Source organism: Carettochelys insculpta, chromosome 4, assembly GCF_033958435.1.
Source record: "Carettochelys insculpta isolate YL-2023 chromosome 4, ASM3395843v1, whole genome shotgun sequence".
Classification (NCBI taxonomy): Eukaryota; Metazoa; Chordata; order Testudines; family Carettochelyidae; genus Carettochelys; species Carettochelys insculpta.
Window position 1 is genome coordinate 14073611 of NC_134140.1, and position 17611 is coordinate 14091221.

The 17611-nt window shown below is 45.1% G+C and overlaps 1 protein-coding gene across 1 annotated transcript in view; it reads right to left on the minus strand.

Annotated features, from left to right (window-relative positions):
- KDM3A (lysine demethylase 3A) overlaps positions 1–17611 on the minus strand; it is a 48444-nt gene continuing 30833 nt past the window's right edge. Inside the window, exons 17-25 of the mRNA XM_074991687.1 lie at positions 17048–17284; positions 15649–15820; positions 12967–13057; positions 11607–11737; positions 10706–10825; positions 10472–10611; positions 1635–1811; positions 1421–1555; positions 1–435 (exon numbers count right to left, since the gene is read on the minus strand). Of these exons, the coding sequence (XP_074847788.1) occupies positions 340–435; positions 1421–1555; positions 1635–1811; positions 10472–10611; positions 10706–10825; positions 11607–11737; positions 12967–13057; positions 15649–15820; positions 17048–17284 (1299 nt within the window). The 3' untranslated portion in view covers positions 1–339. The remainder of the gene's footprint in view (positions 436–1420; positions 1556–1634; positions 1812–10471; positions 10612–10705; positions 10826–11606; positions 11738–12966; positions 13058–15648; positions 15821–17047; positions 17285–17611) is intronic.

Genomic DNA, 17611 nt, shown 5'->3' on the forward strand with positions numbered 1-17611 from the left:
CTGATTAGTTTTACACCATGTCTTGATTAAGATTTTTCAAATGAATAATTTGGAATTTCCAGTGTACATCTTTTCCAGAGTCAGTCTACAGGAGGTATCTTTGTACAGCTTGGAGAGTTTCTCCTTATAAAGTTCTATTGCAAATGAGCATTCACAGTTTGCCAGAGTCTGTTATATTACTACATGTACAGGTTTGTAAACATTAGACGAATAAAGTACCATGATCCTCCGGTACTGCTGAAAGGAATATGAGGTAACATTCATAAATCTCAGCATACACAGAGGTCTGATGGACTAGTTTAAATGGCTTCCAATATTTTCCAATTCCACAGTTCATGGTTAAGGCTTTCCATTTGATAGTTTGCTAAGGCTCGATTCATTAGCTCTCAATATCCCAACTGCATCTTTAACAGCGTGGTATATGACATTCTTCACCTAAAAGGAAACAAGAAGTCAGCCACTTTAAATAGGAAAAGAAAAAGCTCTCATCTCGTCAGCCTGGAAAATTCTACATTTAGATTGTAGAGAGAAAAGGCTTTGACTTTTTCCAAACCAAGGCATTAATGAGGTCCAACCTTGTTGAAGGCTGCATTCTATATGCTTCTTTGTGCCATTATAAATGGTCTGTGCAATTAAGTGAGGTATGGAATCAGGTATAAGTGGCTACTTGAGATATTATCCTCAGTATCTCAGTGACTGAGTGATCCATGCTGAGGACTATTCTATATTTTGGTTAATCTAATTATGTATAGTACTGAACTGCATCTGCACATGTGAACCCAACGTTGCACTGCAAACACACCTGAAGTTAAAGCTGCATAGTGATTGTTCAGTATGAGGATGAAAATATAAGACCTGGAGGGTGGAGGAGAAACAAGTGAGACTGATGTGTAGAAGCAGTTGAATGAAAATTGATCTTCAGATCTGTGTTGTGCTATGCAGTCTAGCAATCACTTGGGAGGTAACATTCCTGAGTGGAAGTTTCACAGGTTTTTAATAATTCTGTCAATACTAATATGTCCTCTTCCAGAGCCCCTAGGTCTCTCTCCCCACAGTTTCATTGGCTACCATCAGTGCGATTCCATTAGAGAGTCTTGATATTTCTATCTTATGATTATATTACAAAATGTGTGTTTAGTGAGTGATGTTTAGAACTGTGGATTACTACAGTTCTTTAGCTACAAAAAACCAACGAAATACAGAAAACATCAAAATTTTAAGACATTTCCTGCATAAAACTTTAAGGTTTTACTAAAAAAGTTATACAGAAAATTCAATTACTTTTAAAGAGTTATTCTCCAGAATTCAATTTAAAATCAATTAGTGCATGTTAACAAAATTAACACACATCTATAATATGCAGTTAGTACTGACGCTACATATGTATAATTTTCTTAAAAGCTGAAAACTGGCACATTACCTGCAGTTTATCTTCATGGTTTGTATGCGTATGTGACAAATATCTGAATTCCTGAGTAAGCCAAAAGCAATGTTTGACATGCTCCGGAGAAACAAAATCTTCTGCTACTTTAATACAGCTGTACAAGTTATGAACCTGAGAGGGAACAAAGTTATCAGTCATATGTCTAGAAATCTAAAATTACCAATTCAATAATAGTATCTTTGGTACTTGCCTGATGCGGTGCTCCTGCTGGAATGAAAACTACATCTCCTAGAAACTGCACAATAGCCCAGCCTTGAACTCCATATTCTTGATGGAGACGCTTCCTCAAAGATCTATCCAAGTACCAACTCTGATCATGAATTGGATCATGATCAACAGGGTTCTCTTGACCTTGTTCTTCTGAGACCTGGGGAGGGGGGAAAAAAAAAAGTCACAATAGGACAGTGACTATACAAAAAGATGTCAATACAGTATCAAATGTGCACTTGTATTTGACAAAGCCAAACGGCAGAGTAGCTGACCTATGCGTTCGTGCTCAATTACAGTACTACCTATAAACACTAATGAAAAACAGAGGTTTCACCTTCTATTACTTTAAGAACTCTAAAGGTTATGACAATAATCAGTTATTCTTTACTTGGCAAACATTTGTGTTGGAGGGGTGCTTCCAAGCACAGGGTCCTGGTTGCCTGCACTGCACCTTGGGCATTGCCAGTGGCAGCCATACTAGCACACGTGGGCTCTGCCACTGGCCAGCTGCAGAAACAGCAGCCCAGAGGGACCCTGGCCAGCAGGTAAGATCCTAGGCAGAGAGTCTGGCAACACAAACCTACAAGCATCAACTTATTGGTTAACCAGTTAAGCTCCTTCATCCCGAGTTGAAGTAGTCGCTTCACATGTAGAAGCAATATGCTTATTTGCCATTATCATCCCTTAAACCCAGGAGGGGCACTGGCCCTACCAATAAGCCTGTCAGAGAGCCCCACAGTCATATTTCTTATGAGTAAATAAGACTATATAGCTTTATCAGCAACCTGTCTGAGGGAGCAGTCAAGAACCATCATTCAAATTTTGAAGTTTCACTCTTCCAAGGTCTTATTCTCCCCTAAGACACGCACATTCCAGTCACTTGGCTGACTCAATCACCTCTCTTTTAAAAGCTGTGAATCACTTTTGCTTTTGTTACCTTTTCCAAACAGGATCTACACTTGGCAATGAGCCCACTAATTAAGCCATCTCACAAGGCCTATACAAAGTCCTGAAAAACAGAATGAAAAGTTCTTAAGTCTGGATAATTTAATTATCCCTTCCAGTGCTAGAGATACAAGATGGGTGAGGTAAGATCTTCTGTCGGTGAAAGAGGCTTTGAAGTTTACAGAGCACTCTTCAGCTATGCGAAACTCAGGGCAGGTCTACGTTAGAAACTTGCAGCTGTGTCACTGTAGCTTCGAGTGAAGATGCTCTAACTGCATCTCCAGAAGAAGCTGTAGCTATATCAACAGGAGATGTTCACCTGCCAACATAGCACTGTTGACATTGGGGTGTGGCGGAGGAAGGGGTGTCAAGGTCACTATAAGTACCCTGCTCACAGTTCCAGATTTTTCACACACCCTAGCAACAGTTCCACTGAAAGAAGCGTTATTGTAGACTTCGGTTTTGTAGCTTAATAGGAGGTGGAGCAGACTATTTAGCTTAAGCAGTTAACATATTTCAAGAGACTGTTCATGGTGAAAAAAGTTACTCACCGTAGTAACGGTGGTTCTTCGAGATGTGTCCCCGTGGGTGCTCCACATTAGGTGTCGGGCTCGACCGGCGCCGCAGATCGGATCTTCCAAGCAGTTTCTGCCGGACCGCACATGCGCCGGTGCGCGCCGCTCCCTTGCGCGCTCCTGGCCACGTGCGCGATCCGGTCCCCACCAGTTCCTTGACCAACCACCTCAGATGCTCCTGCAAAACACTAAACAGAGATCCGAAGCGGGGAGGATGGGCGGGTAGTGGAGCACCCACGGGGACACATCTCGAAGAACCACCATTACTACGGTGAGTAACCTTTCTTTCTTCTTCGAGTGTCCCCGTGGGTGCTCCACATTAGGTGACTACGCAGCAGTAACCCAAGATAGGAGGTGGGTAATCGGATTATGTGCAGCTTGTCCCCGAGAGGACCGCTGTTGAGAGACGGGTATCCTCCTGGAATACCCTGTGAAGGGCGTAATGTTTGGCGAAGGTGTCATAGGATGACCAGGTCGCCGCTCTGCAAATGTCTTTTAGCACAACGCCCTTGAAAAAGGCTGTTCATGCTGCCACCGCCCTAGAGGAATGAGCCCTGGGAGTGGCCAGTAAAGGAGTCTTTTTGAGTTCGTAGCACATTTTTATGCAGGATACGATGTGCTTCGAGATTCTCTGCAAAGAGAGACCTTCTCCTTTTGATTTGGGAGCGAGAGAGACTAGGAGTCTATCCGTTTTCCGGAAGGACTTGGTCCTGTCTATATAGAAGGCTAGCGCCCTCCTCACGTCCAGGAGGTGTAGGCGCGCCTCTTTGTTAGAGTTATGAGGCTTTGGATAAAACGAGGGTAACACAATAGGTTCGTTAATGTGAAACTCAGAAGAAACTTTAGGAACAAAGGCTGGATGCAGCTGTATGGTTACCGCCTCCTTGGAAAAAACAGTGCAGGGTGGCGTTGCCATAACTGCCGCAAGCTCGCTCACCCTGCGAGCTGACGTGATTGCGAGAAGAAAGGTCGTCTTTATCGTGAGGAGACGGAGGGAAACCATGGCCAAAGGCTCGAACGGTGGTCCCGTTAGCACATTAAGCACCAGGTCCAAGTTCCACGAAGGTGGAAGTGGTTTCCGAGGGGGGTATAGGTTTACCAACCCTTTGAGGAACCTGGTAACCACGGGATGGGCGAACACCGTGTGCCCTTCCTGTTTGTGTCTGAACGCCGAAATGGCGGCAAGGTGGACCTTTAACGAGGATAGTGAGAGTCCTCCTCTCTTGAGGTCCAGTAGATACTCTAATATTACAGGTATAGGCACCGAAAGGGGGCTAGCTGTTTGGTAGAACACCATGCCGTGAAGCAAGTCCATTTCTGCTTGTAGGTCTTCCTGGTGGAAGTCCTCCTGCTACTTTCTAGGACTTGTTGCACTTCCTCCGTACATGTGCTCTCTAGGGAGCTGAGCCATGGATTAACCATGCTTGTAGTCGCAGACCTTGGGGGTGCGGATGCACTATGGACCCTTGGGCTTGCGTGAGCAGATCCGGCGCCACCGGAAGGGGCATCAGTGGACGGTCCGACACGCACAGGAGTAGGGGGAACCATTGCTGTCGATCCCACGTTGGGACTATCAGGATCATTCAGGCTCCTTCCCTCCTGGCTTTCTGCAAGACTTTGTGGATCAGCACTGTGGGAGGAAAAGCGTAAAGCAGGGGGCCCCTCCACGAGATCGCAAATGCATCCCCCAGGGACCCCCATCCCAGTCCTGCCCTGGAGCACAATCATGGGCACTTCTTGTTGTGTTGAGTGGCAAACAGGTCTATCTGGGGAAAACCCCATGCGTGAAAAATCGGTCGTAGCAGATCGGGACAGATCTGCCACTCGTGCGTGAGTGCGAAACACCTGCTCAGCTGGTCTGCCTTCACATTGTGAGCGCCTGGTAAGTACAAGGCTTTCAAGATTATATTGTTGGCGATGCACCAGTTCCATAACCGGATTGCTTCCGCACATAAGGCACGGGACCGAGCTCCTCCTTGCCAATTTATATAAAACATGGTGGAGGTATTGTCTGTACTGATCCCGACAACTGTGCCTTGTACATGGTCTCGAAAGTGTCTGCAGGCATTGAACACTGCTCTGAGCTCCAGTATATTTATGTGCAGTGACTGCTCCATGGAGGACCACAGCCCTTGAGTCACCTCTTCGCCCATGTGTGCTCCCCACCCTATGAGGGAGGCATCTGTAGTAAGAAAAACCGATATTTGTGGTTGGTGGAAGGGTACCCGTTAGCAAGTTCTTGGGGTTTACCCACCATTGCAGGGATTTGCGCACCTCTGCTGTGGGCGACACCACCCTGTGGACGGTGTGTGCTGCCGGTTTGTATACGCTCGCCAGCCAGTGCTGCATGATGCGCATGTGTAACCTGGCGTTCTGTACTACGAACGTCGCCGCTGCCATGTGGCCCAGCAGCTGTAAGCACGTCAGGACCGGCACCGTAGGGCTGTAGGTGATGACCTGCACGAGGGAGCCGATGGCCCGAAAGCGAGTCTCTGGTAGATACACTCTCGCTGTAATAGAATTTATGCGTGCCCCTATGAACTCTATGTCCTGTGTGGGGTCTATCTTTGATTTTGCCACATTGATCACCAGGCCGAGCGAAGAGAACGTGCCTGCTGTGACGCGTATCATGCGTAGTACCTCCTCCTTCGAGGCCCCTTTGAGTAGGCAGTCGTCTAGATACGGGAATATAAATACCCCCTGTCTGTGCAGGTAGGCTGACACCACTGCCAAGGTCTTGGTGAAGACTCTGGGGGCCGAGGAGAGGCCAAACGGTAGCACCTTGTATTGAAAATGTTCTTTGCCTACCATGAACCGGAGGAATCGTCGGTGAGCCGGATGGATAGTTACGTGAAAATACACGTCTTGTAAGTCGAGGGCTGCGAACCAATCTCCATCGTCCAGTGCCGTAAGGATGGAAGCGATTGTGATCATCCGAAAACGTTGCTTGCGCAGGTACCGGTTGAGGCCTAGAAGATCTAAGATGGGCCTCCAGCCTCCTGTCTTTTTCTCCGTGAGGAAGTACCTCGAGTAGAACCCTTTTCCTTGCAGTTGCTCCGGCACTCTTTCCACTGCCCCTATGAGCACGAGATGGTCCACCTCCTGCTTGAGCCTCGCTATGTAGGAGGCCTCCTGGAGGTGGGGCCTCGGTGGAGGTCGTGGCGGTGGGAGCGACTGGAAGGGGATGGCGTACCCTGTGGCTATGATCTCCAGCACCCATTTGTCTGTGGTGATCCTTTGCCACTGGTCGTAGAATGGTCGGAGCCGATAGTGGAATAGCCGCTTTGGATGACCTTGTGCGATGGTAGTGATGGCGCAGCCCTGGATCTGTGTGTCAAACTTGTGGCCTTTGGCCCTGCCCCGAGGACGCACGGCTCCGTTGGGAACGTCACCTGGGAGTTCTGTACTGCTGGTGCTGTTGATGTCGCCCTTGCTCGTAACCCCTGTGGTACTGGGGAAGCTGTTGCTGGTACTGGTACCGTCTTTGTTGAGGGTAGTACGTTTTCTTTCTGTATGGAGGGGTGTAAATCCCCAGGGTTCTAAGTGTGGCTCTTGAATCTTTACTAGAATGAAGGACCGAGTCAGTTGATTCAGCAAACAGCTTCTGCGAGTCGAAGGGAAGATCGACTATCTTTGCCTGCAGATCCCTCGGTATATCCGAAGTCTGGAGCCAGGACTCCCTTCGCATCACCACTGCCCTAGCTGTGGAGCGTGCTGCTGTGTCCGCAACATCCAGGGCAATCTGAACTCCCATCCTCGAGGCCGCATAGCCTTCTTGCACGATGGCCTTGAGCACCGGTTTCTTGTCCTCTGGAAGCGAGTCCATGAGGGAGGTTAACCTAGTGTAGTTGTCGAAATTATGGTTCGCTAAATGCGCTGCGTAATTTGCCATTCGCAACAGTAGAGTGGAGGAGTAGACCTTTCTGCCGAACAGCTCTAGCTTCTTGGCATCTTTGTCCGTTCCCCCTGTCTTGAATTGAGATGTCTGATCTTTGTTGCAACGACTCCACCACCAAGGAATTTGGTTGTGGGTGGCTGAACAGGAACTCCATGCCCTTCGCCGGCACGAAGTACTTCTTATCCGCTCTCTTGTGGACAGGCGGAATAGTCGCAGGGGTCTGCAATATCATAGTGGCGGACTCCAAGATTGCTTCATCAAGCGGTATTGCTATTTTGGAGGAGGCCGGAGGTCTCAGATTTTTGAGGAGCTTATGGTGTTTCTCTTGCACCTCTGCTGTCTGGATGCCTTGCGTGAAGGCCACCCTCTTAAACAGCTCTTGAAACTGTTTGAGATCGTCCGGAGGATGGACGTCCCCCGGGGCCGTAGACTCGTCCGGGGAGGAGAGCGAGGAACCACTAGGGTATGCCTCTCTGGACCCTTCCGGTTCCTGTTGGTGATGGTACATCCGCTCGCTGGAAGCTTGCAAGAGAAAATCTCGGGGTTCCATAACCAGTTCTCCCTGAGATACTTGAGTCTCTGTCCCCGTTCGCGATTGCCCTCGGGGATACAGGACCGTCTGAGGGGATCCTTCCCTGGTAGATTGCCGGTGGTGTCTATGCCCCGCGTGATAGGGGCGACCATGGCAGCATGGGCACTGTTCTTGGGAAGGTAGCCTAGACCACTCTCTTGGTGCATACCCTCTGCGTCTGGGGGAGCGAGATCGTCGAGACACCTGGGACACTGGAGAGAGCGATTTGTGATAGTATTCCAGCGGCTCAAACCCCAGGAAGGGTGAAGGTGGTCCCAGCCAGGGTGAGGCTGGTTGTAAAAATGGAGATGGGGGCTCCGGGTAGGCTAGGGGGGACCCCTGCCTTCTGGTTGGAGTCTGCAGCATAAGCGGAGGGCTGAGAGATAGCAACTCTGCAGCCCTGTCTGGAGAGGAGCTGCGGTGCCTTGCTTTGTGTGCAGCCTTCCCCCTCCCTTGAGGGGGTAGCTCCGCCCCCTGACGTGTAGGGATGTCGGCCCCGTCCGCGCCGTGCTCGGCACGCTCATGGGCGGTGCCGCACGGGCGGTATCCTCCGGTGCCTGCGCGCTCTGCACCACCGGTTCCCGGGGGTCGGTGCCGCTGCTTGCGGTGCCGCCGGTACCGGCGCTTGTTTAGCCGCCGCCCTGCCTGCGGTGCGGGGCGGCTGTTTGATTATCGGAGGCTGAGCCGCCTCCACGTGGCTCTCCGTGCCGCCGCCGATCAGCTGTTGCTGCGGCTGGGGGCTGTGCGCTCCTCCCGTCCCGCTCGCTGTTGCTGCCGGCAGGGATCGGGCTGGGGAGACTTTCCTCCGTTTTTGCGCTGATGGGGTGAGGGAGGTGGCTTTCCTTTTATGGGCCCCGGAGGGTCCCTCCTGCTGCGGCCGCTCTGGCACGTCTGGCTGGAGGGTCTTGTCGAAGAGCAGCATTTTAAGCCACATCTCCCTGTCCTTCCTTGCTCTGGCTGTTAATTTTGCACAGAAGGAGCATTTCTGCGTGACATGGGACTCCCCCAGACACCTTATGCAGAGACTGTGCCCATCAGATGCTGGCATTGCCTCTCGGCAGGACTCATATTTCTTGAATCCTGAAGAGGACATTGTTGGTGAGTCTTTCAGTTGTTAATGGGTACTTAGCACCTTCTCTGTGCTGTTTTTCCCCTTCTCCGATAGCCTGCCGCGGCAGGAGGGCTAATGGCCCTAGGCTCCTGGCCTCCGGTGCTCCGCTTGTTACTACGACTGGACTGAATGCCGTCCCGCTTGTTGTTTTTTTTTTGAAAATAACAACTGGCTAACTTAACAGTAGCCTAAGAACTTGAAAACTTTAAAGAAAACAGTTAAAACCATTGAATACGCTAACTTGGCCGTAGCCTAGTCGGATTCCATCTGCAGCCGACGGCGGTTAAGAGGAACTGGCGGGGACCGGATTGCGCACGTGGCCAGGAGCGCGCAAGGGAGCGGCGCGCACCGGCGCATGCGCGGTCCGGCAGAAACTGCTTGGAAGATCAGATCTGCGGCGCCGGGCGAGCCCGACACCTAATGTGGAGCACCCACGGGGACACTCAAAGAAGAAGTGGACCTTTCACACCCCTCCAGTCATAGGCAGGAAGAGGGGTTGTTAGGCGGTTACAGATTGTAATAATAAATTTTAAGTCCAGTGTGTACTCAGCCTATTATTGTTCAGCAAAGTTATGAATCTAATCTCCCTGTCTTCTCTTTTCTAAGTGTTGTGTTTCCTTCAAGGATGAGGAATGATAGGTCAAATAGAGTGGAACCTTTTGTGAAAAGTGTTCGACCACAGACAATGGAGCATTTGCCTTCTATTGTTTTCCTGTGAATTCAAGTATTTTGAAAGATGTGTCATGGGAGGGTGTTAATCACTGTAGCAGTGGAGGTGGTAAGCAGAGATTTTGCATCTGTTGCGGTGTCGGTTGTCTGGGACTGATACCTACATCACACCTCCCACCAGCATTAATCCTTTACATATCAATAACAGACTTTAAACATCTTAAAACCTGGTTCATTTTTAAGGTTATAAGATATTTAAGCCACGCTACAGTAGTCAGGAGGATGGAATGCAGCTACTGAAATTTCTGCCTCCACCCTCTCACAATGCTATAAACTCAGAATTCATTACAAGATGATCTTTTTTGGAAAAAACCTTGAATGATTTCCTTCACATTACCTCCTGGGCTAGTTTTCTGCATTCCCCTCTGATCCCACTGCTCATCTACCACCAAATTCTTCTAACTCCCTACACACACTGGCCATTCTTGGTGCAAGACTATCTGCAGCACATGCTACCTGAAAAGAATTTAGCAGATTAAGGCCAGAAAAGAAAGTTGTGATCTACTTTAACCTTCTGCAAAAACAAGCTATAGGACTTCCCTGAATGAAATTGCTGATTCAGCTGTGGTTGAACTACAGTATACCTTTGTATATTATTATTTTAAGTCTTGCTTTTAGAATTCCTAGTAATGAATAATCCACTACAACCCTTGGTTAAGTTTTTCATCATAATTTGGTGTGTCAGTAAAATCCAGCTATTTTGCCAAGGAAAGATAGTTTGATTATGAAGTTCTATAAAATCTTCTTGTGTTCCTGCAAACTCACCTGTCCAGCTCCTTGACAACCTGCCCTGGAGTTGGAGACACCAGGAAGTTCAGTTCTAACAGTTACTTTCAGTTAAAAATGGCATTTCTTCCCAACCTTAGTTTGTCTTGCTTCCACTTCTAGCCATTGGATCTTAAGAGAGCACTTCCATTTACAAAACACTCACGTCAAAATTTCTGTTCCTCAAGTATAAGCTTGTTCCTAAGCATAACATTAAACTTACCTTTTTAAGGAATTCCCGGATCTTCTCTGTATCTTTAGCAGCATATATGTGCCACAGAGCTCCAGGTTTCTCTCGACTTTCTATAAAACGCTTAATTGTCAACTCATCAGAATCACCATCTTGTATTGTTTTAAGCACTTCTGTTACAGAACATGAAGAGTGAACACACATAATTATACCAAAAAGCATTACCTGTGATTAAACACAGATGATCTTAATGTACAAATGTTTTACCTTCTTCTTGATTGACCTGCCCTTTAGGTATGCCCACATAAACCATAACGTTAGCTGCATCAGACACATCTAAATGGAGGTTTGTTGTGCCATACTTTCTATCTTCTGGTGTAATTAAACCTGCAGATTTAAATATATGCAACATATTAATAGGCCAATAAACAAATACGAATTTTAAGAAGCAGCTATATTTGAAAACCAGTGCTTACAATATTAATAGGATTACAGTATCAGACTCCAAGGCCAGTCTCTAAAAATAATGAAAAGTATATTTTCAAAATGGGCTATAGCTTAACATGCTGTAAATGATTGCCTTCATGCCTGAAACAGTTACAATATAAAGAAGCCATGCTCAAGATTACTAGTACAAAGTTCATATAGCCATTTAGGCTAGTATGAGGACCAGAAATAATCCTGTTCCCATTAAGCATGGCAGCTGCTATAACACACCACATAATGAAAAATTTGTCAACCATGGCTCGGAACGAGCCAAGCCTGAGCGCAATTTTAATGCATGTCAGGGAAAGAAGCATTCAGGGAGAGATTAAAAAGGGAGGCTATGGTTCAGATTTAAAAAACCCACACTGGGCAGAAGTAGTAGGCACAAAACCAACAAACATCCACAGAGAGCTGCAGGAAAGTAAAAAAAGAGCCAGCTGTCTAATTACAAGGTCAGAGGAATGCACCCCGATCCTCAAGAAATAAGAAACCTGACTAGTTAAATATAAAACAAGAGATCAAATTATTATTATTGACAAGAACTCATCTGAATTATGCAAAACTAGGGCAAACACCTAATTTGGATTGACAGAACAATGAATCTGATGGTTTAATAACAAGGTCTGCACTTAATTTTGACATTTCCATGCGTTTCAGTAAATGTTAAATAAGAGTTACTTACCATATGCATTGTACATTTTAGGACCTAAATCTGGTCGAACAAAATAGTTGGGAAGTCTGGAGGCCAGGTTGAGTTTACCATCTCTTCTAGTATATTCTGGCAATGGAATGTTATTCATCAGGTCATCAAACCTATGGTAAATCAACTCCATTACTATTAGGCAACAGTATAAAATATTCAAGGGACAGATTAAAACTAGTGAAAACAATGAAGTCCTGTCGCACCTTACAGACTAACAGATATTTTGGAGCATAACCTTTTGTGGGTCAAGACCCAGATGCATCTGACAAAGTGGGCCCTGACCCACAAAAGCTTATGGTCCAAAATATCTGTTAGGGCTTGTCTACACTACCACCTTCCTTCGAAGGAAGGATGGTAATTAGGGTGTTAGGCGTATGCTAATGAAGTGCTGTGGTGCATACACAGCACTTCATTAAGCAAATCCCCTCCCACAGCAAGTTTTAAACTTCGAAGTACTGGTATGCATCTAGCCACAGTTCACTCACTGGTACTTCAAAGTGCCGGGGCAACTTCAAAGTCCCTTTACTCCTCAAAATTTTAAAACTTCAAAGTTGTTGCCGGGGGGGAGGAGGGGGGTGGAATTTGCTTAATCAAGTGCTGTGTATGCACCACAGCACTTCATTAAGTAAACTCCCAACACCCTAATTACCATCCTTCCTTCGAAGGAAGGTGGTAGTGCAGACAAGCCCTTAGTCTATAAGATGCCACAGGACTTCTCATTGTTTTTGTGGATACAGACTAACACGGTTACCCCTGATTAAAATCAGTGCAACCAACATTTTGTTTCCTAGCCAAGGGATATAATTATTTCATCAATGTTCTCATTAAAACTAATGAGCGAGCAGGAGAACAAACGGCTAGCTAAAACATAGGAATATATATGTATGTGACATTTAAGATATATTAGCAATTATACTATTGTAATGAACAATGCTAAAGCCCCTAATGTCAACTAAATGACAATGAGATAAATCGGCCAATAAGTACTGTATGTGAGTTCGGCAAAATGTGCACTTTGCAGAACCTAAAATCCAAGAGCTGTGCTGTGGAATTTTTCCCTTTTTAAAGTCTAAACTTCATCTACCAGCAGTACCAAAGGGTTAATTTATGTAGATGGAAATGAAACCTATTGTATATGCATGAGCATGTATAGTAAAAACTTATTTCTCAGATGCCAAACCATCAACCAATCTCACAGAAACAGGTGTAGTTTATGCACAACATTACAGTGATTGAAGCAGATATTTCATAATTCAATGGCATTTGTGATTTCCCTTTCAATCATACAAGGAATAGTTTTGATCCCCCCCCCCCCCCTCCCCAAAGCACGAGTTCATACCGAGATGGCATCATGTCTCTGAAGTCTTCTCCTGGAGGCCAGTCCTTCAGCTTCAACACCATTGGCTCCCCTCCTTCTGTTTTAAGACGGCCTGTCATTAAGATTACACAGGTATCAGTTTCTTGTTTGTACTTCTTATAATAGAAAGCTCATCCAAAGGTATGTGATCTCACACATTACAAGTGCAATGAAGCCACAAATCTTTATGCAAAACCAGGATCCCTTTCTTTCATATAATACTTGAGGAAATTCCCAGAATTGTGATCCAGAAAAAAGGCCGTTTCTTTCAATAGCAACTGATTCTTCCAGAAAAGCAAAAATTTAACCTCTTTATCTATCCAATCCCAACTTCAATTTAATTTCAGGAATCTTCAGGTGGTCAGTGATTATGATGGCCTCTCAGCAACCTCTCCCACTATCAGAGAGGTTTGGAACAGAGGTTAAAAATGGACTTTCCAGCTTCCATTGCTTAAGATTCTTTTCCTCAAGCGCCAGAGTTTCCAGAATCAAACTCTGTAAATGGGCAGAGGGTTGCTGGAGCAATTCTACATTTTCAAACTAAGAACCATACTGACAATGGGAATAAAGGCGTACTCTAGGGGTTGAAAAAGCCAATTCAAATAATTTTGTTAACATTGTTTACAATTTTATCATCCAGATTCCAAGGGTAAAAACAGTTAAGGATGTACTTTAGGCCAGGAAAGTACTCAAAATTTTCTCAGTGCTTCCCAAATATCCTCTCCCTTCCAAAGAGACTACAAAGATGCTGAAGAGAAAGAACTCTCAAAGACGACTGAGAAAACATCTTAATCCTAGAATGGTGGACTTAGAACAACGTCAGTATATTTCAAAGGGTGCACCTGTTTAGAGACTGAAAGGCATGGTGAGAAGAACCATTTGCTAAAACCTCTGAAGCTTGCATCCACTGGGTTTCCCAGATTTTCCAAGCCAGACAGAACAGCATAGTCCCAAGACAGATGTCACAGATAAAAGTAAAGCAAGCATGATATTTTCTTCTGTTTGACACTTTTCTTACTATTTTACAGAACAATAGAATACACCTGAATCTCCATGCCCCAGGTGTCCCTAATCTCGGAACACCCATGGTACAGAGGACAAAGTGGTTCTGCGCACTGCTTTTACTCCCTGGATGGGGGAATAACAGACCCAAAGCTTTTTTCTGAGGCTCCCATAACAGTGTGGGGAGGCGGACGGGAGGCACGTGGGGACAGAACCATGTGTGCTCCTGGGATTTTTATACTGGGTCTGGAAGCCATTTTAATGCAAATATTGTGCTGGGGGGGGGGGGCGGAGGGGGGTGGCACGTGAGGTATTTAATGGAAGCTGATGATGCCCTGAATTTATGTATGCTACTTATGTCAGTATCATGTATGTAGGTAAAGTTATAGATTTTAAGCTATCGAGAACAAGAAGTCCTGTGGCACCTTATAGACTAACAGATTTTTTGGAGCAGAAGCTTTTGTGGGCAAAAGCCCACTTCAGATGCATGAGTGATGCATCTCATGCATCTGATGAAGCGGGTCTTTGCCCACAAAAACTTATGCTCCAAAATATCTGTTAGTCTATGAGGTGCCACAAGACTTCTTGTTGTTCACAATAGAAGGTGTGAACTCAGCCAGAGCCAGGATGAATGGACTATCAACAAGTGCTTAGATGTTGAATCCACATCCCAGAGGCTGGCGACTTGTCAAAGAAGTGCAGCCCACCTGTCAAGGGAACTGGGTTGAGACAAAGGAACTGGTCCAAGACAAAGGAACCACTCCATCTCAGAAACTGGAGGCTGTTTCCTGGGATACATCCAATAGTAGTTTGCCAGAACAGCCCACCTGAGTCAGGTGGGAGTGGACCCTCAAGGGACTATGGGAAGAAGAAAGGGCTTTGACACTGAACACAAGACAAGAGAGAACAATGGTGTGGACTTAGCAGCATCCACTTTGGATCTTTTGGTCTCCAAGAGTCCATGCCCAGCATGTGGACCCCAGCAGGCCGGACCTATAATGCTCCAACAACAATCTATGTAACCTGAAATGAACTTTCAGAGACTTTCAACAATCAGCAAATATCACCACTGGCTTGCATCAATAGCTGACATTGATGCATGTAAAGTATTGCTTTAACACTTCTTCTCATTAATCCTGTTTTTTTTTAAATTAACAACTCGTTAGATACTTAGATCTAAAAAATTGATGAGCATGTTGCTTTGGGTAAGATCCAAGTATATATTGACCAGGGTCTGGGACTGGACTCTCTGGGGTCCGGAAGAACCTGTGCAGTGTTGGGTGAAATAGGTTTAATAACTGCTCATCTGAATTTGGGAGTTTTTCATCTGGGCCGATATAGTAGCTGAGAAGTCTGTGCGTTTGCTTGTGTGGCTTCTGGCTGGCCAATGGGACTGGCGGAGGTGCTGTTGTGGCTGGTTGGATTTGCTTTAGTGAGAAGGTAAGCCCAGCCCAGGGCTGTAAGTATCTTACTTTTTAAGCATAGGTACCCTGGATTGATTTCTCTATCTGTGCCCAGAAACCCCATCCTGTTACACCATGTAAATGCCTACCCCATCCCTCTTAATGTCCTCACTAGCCCAGCAAATTCTTTAAGTAAGTACAACCTGTTTCTCAGGGTTGCCAGGTTAAAAAGATGTTCAAGTGACTTCACAATGCTTACCTGGAATATCTTCAAATCCATCCCAGAAATCTCCTACTGTAGCTCCCGTGATAATTTCATTGGTTCTGCAATTAACCAGATCTACTTCCTGTTGGCCAAACTCTTTCCTGAAGGATTCTGGTTTCCAAAGTTCTGCATTTAGTTTATGATGCACTCCAGACACCATCACAGGCTAAAAGACAAATATAAAAGAAAATTAAAGCCTCTAACTCAGAATATTTAAGATTTATAAAGCATTTGTGCAGGGCCTCATCATACAGGAATTATACTGTCAATGTTAAAGATTATACTGTAGTTAATAACAAATTTAAAAAAAAAAATACACATTTTCTCTAACATCTTATTTATAGTGTTGCTGAGGCCGTGGGTACCTTGTGAAGATACACTTAGAATACAGTTTCTAATGCCTTTGTATTACTTAGGCTACCATACTAGATTTACATAATCTGTACATTTTATTAAGAACTGCTTTGTAGTTTGAAATAGCCGCCATACTTGAGGCTAAAGGAGGAACCAGCAGCAACAAAACTACTAATTTATCAATATGTTGTACTTTCAGAAGTTAGTCATAGTTTCCAAAGCTTAAAAAAAAAACAACTTCAGATCTAATTAAGGTGCCTGAAAAACAAAGTTAACTTTTCATACTACATTTTAACCCATACCTGGAAAAAGCATGTTCTATGAGAAGGAAAAAAATCCACGTGACCAAGATTGCTGCTAAGTGAACAATTTTTCCTAAGTGACTTTGGGTGTCAACTCCTAGATTTTCAGGACATTGTGGATATTAAGGTGCAAAATCCACTCTCCAATATACGTTTACACAGATTTACGGACAAATGATGATGTACTGTCCTGGCCTTATAAAAATCAAACAAGTTTGATGGCCAGCCCCCTCTGATACAAGAAAGCCAGAGAGTCACAATAGGAACCCATCAACATACACCAGCAACAAGTATTAAAATGAAGAGAAATAGTATTTCATACAGTTTAGTTTCTTCGCAAGGAGCTCAGCAGTAATGAGCTAGCACTCATGTACGGGAGGCAATTATGGATAATCATTGCCCCCTAAAGAGCTAATGAAATGAAACAGTGATTCTGTGACCTCACAATTTGTCATCGCCAAAGATAAACATCCAGAGTTTGAAGTTCAGTTCCACCTTACTCTAACCACCAGAGAATAATCCATGGTGGCTCTCTGGCACAAAGTAATGCAGTATACAGCAAGCTGAAATGGAAACGATCATCTTAGAACTAAGGGGAATGTCCACCTGTATGCTCTGAATATTGTCTCTGGGGACTGCTGCTCGGACACCTCAGCAATAAAAATCCTACACAGTCTTTATTAACCCACTAAGGACAACATAAGTATGCAGGAAACAAACCATCTTGAGGAAAATACCTGTCCCTGCTTCCAGCATTCTCTAAACACATTCCAGTTACTTGCATTGTTGGGATCTTGAAGACACAGCAAGCGATTATCACATAACCAGTAATGAGGTGTATCAAAACCCAATATGGTAGGCTTTATAGTTAGTCCTTGTGGTTTCTTAGGCAAGTCTGCAAGAGTTCTACTTTGCACCAATGATGCAAAAATGTCATCAAGGATTTTGGGAGTGCTCTTGAGCCCGCTTTCTATCTGAATTCGAGAAGAGAAAATGGATGTTAATATAGGTTTCTTGTGCAGTCGTATGTCAAGGTGTTTGTTCTGCAGAGGTCTGAAGTCATGCAACATTCCTACTACATATTTTTACCACCAACTGCTTCCTTTTGAATTTCTGTTTACATTTATAGTAGTAGGGATAATTAATCATTAACTATAAGGAGATTATCAGATGACACAGCTTTATACTAAAATCATATAGAAAGACTTCTTTACACCTGTGCAAAACCACTCAAAAAGAGCATAGCTCCGAGTTAGGATAACATTTAAATTTAAGAGATCTGAAATCCATGAAGCTGCACT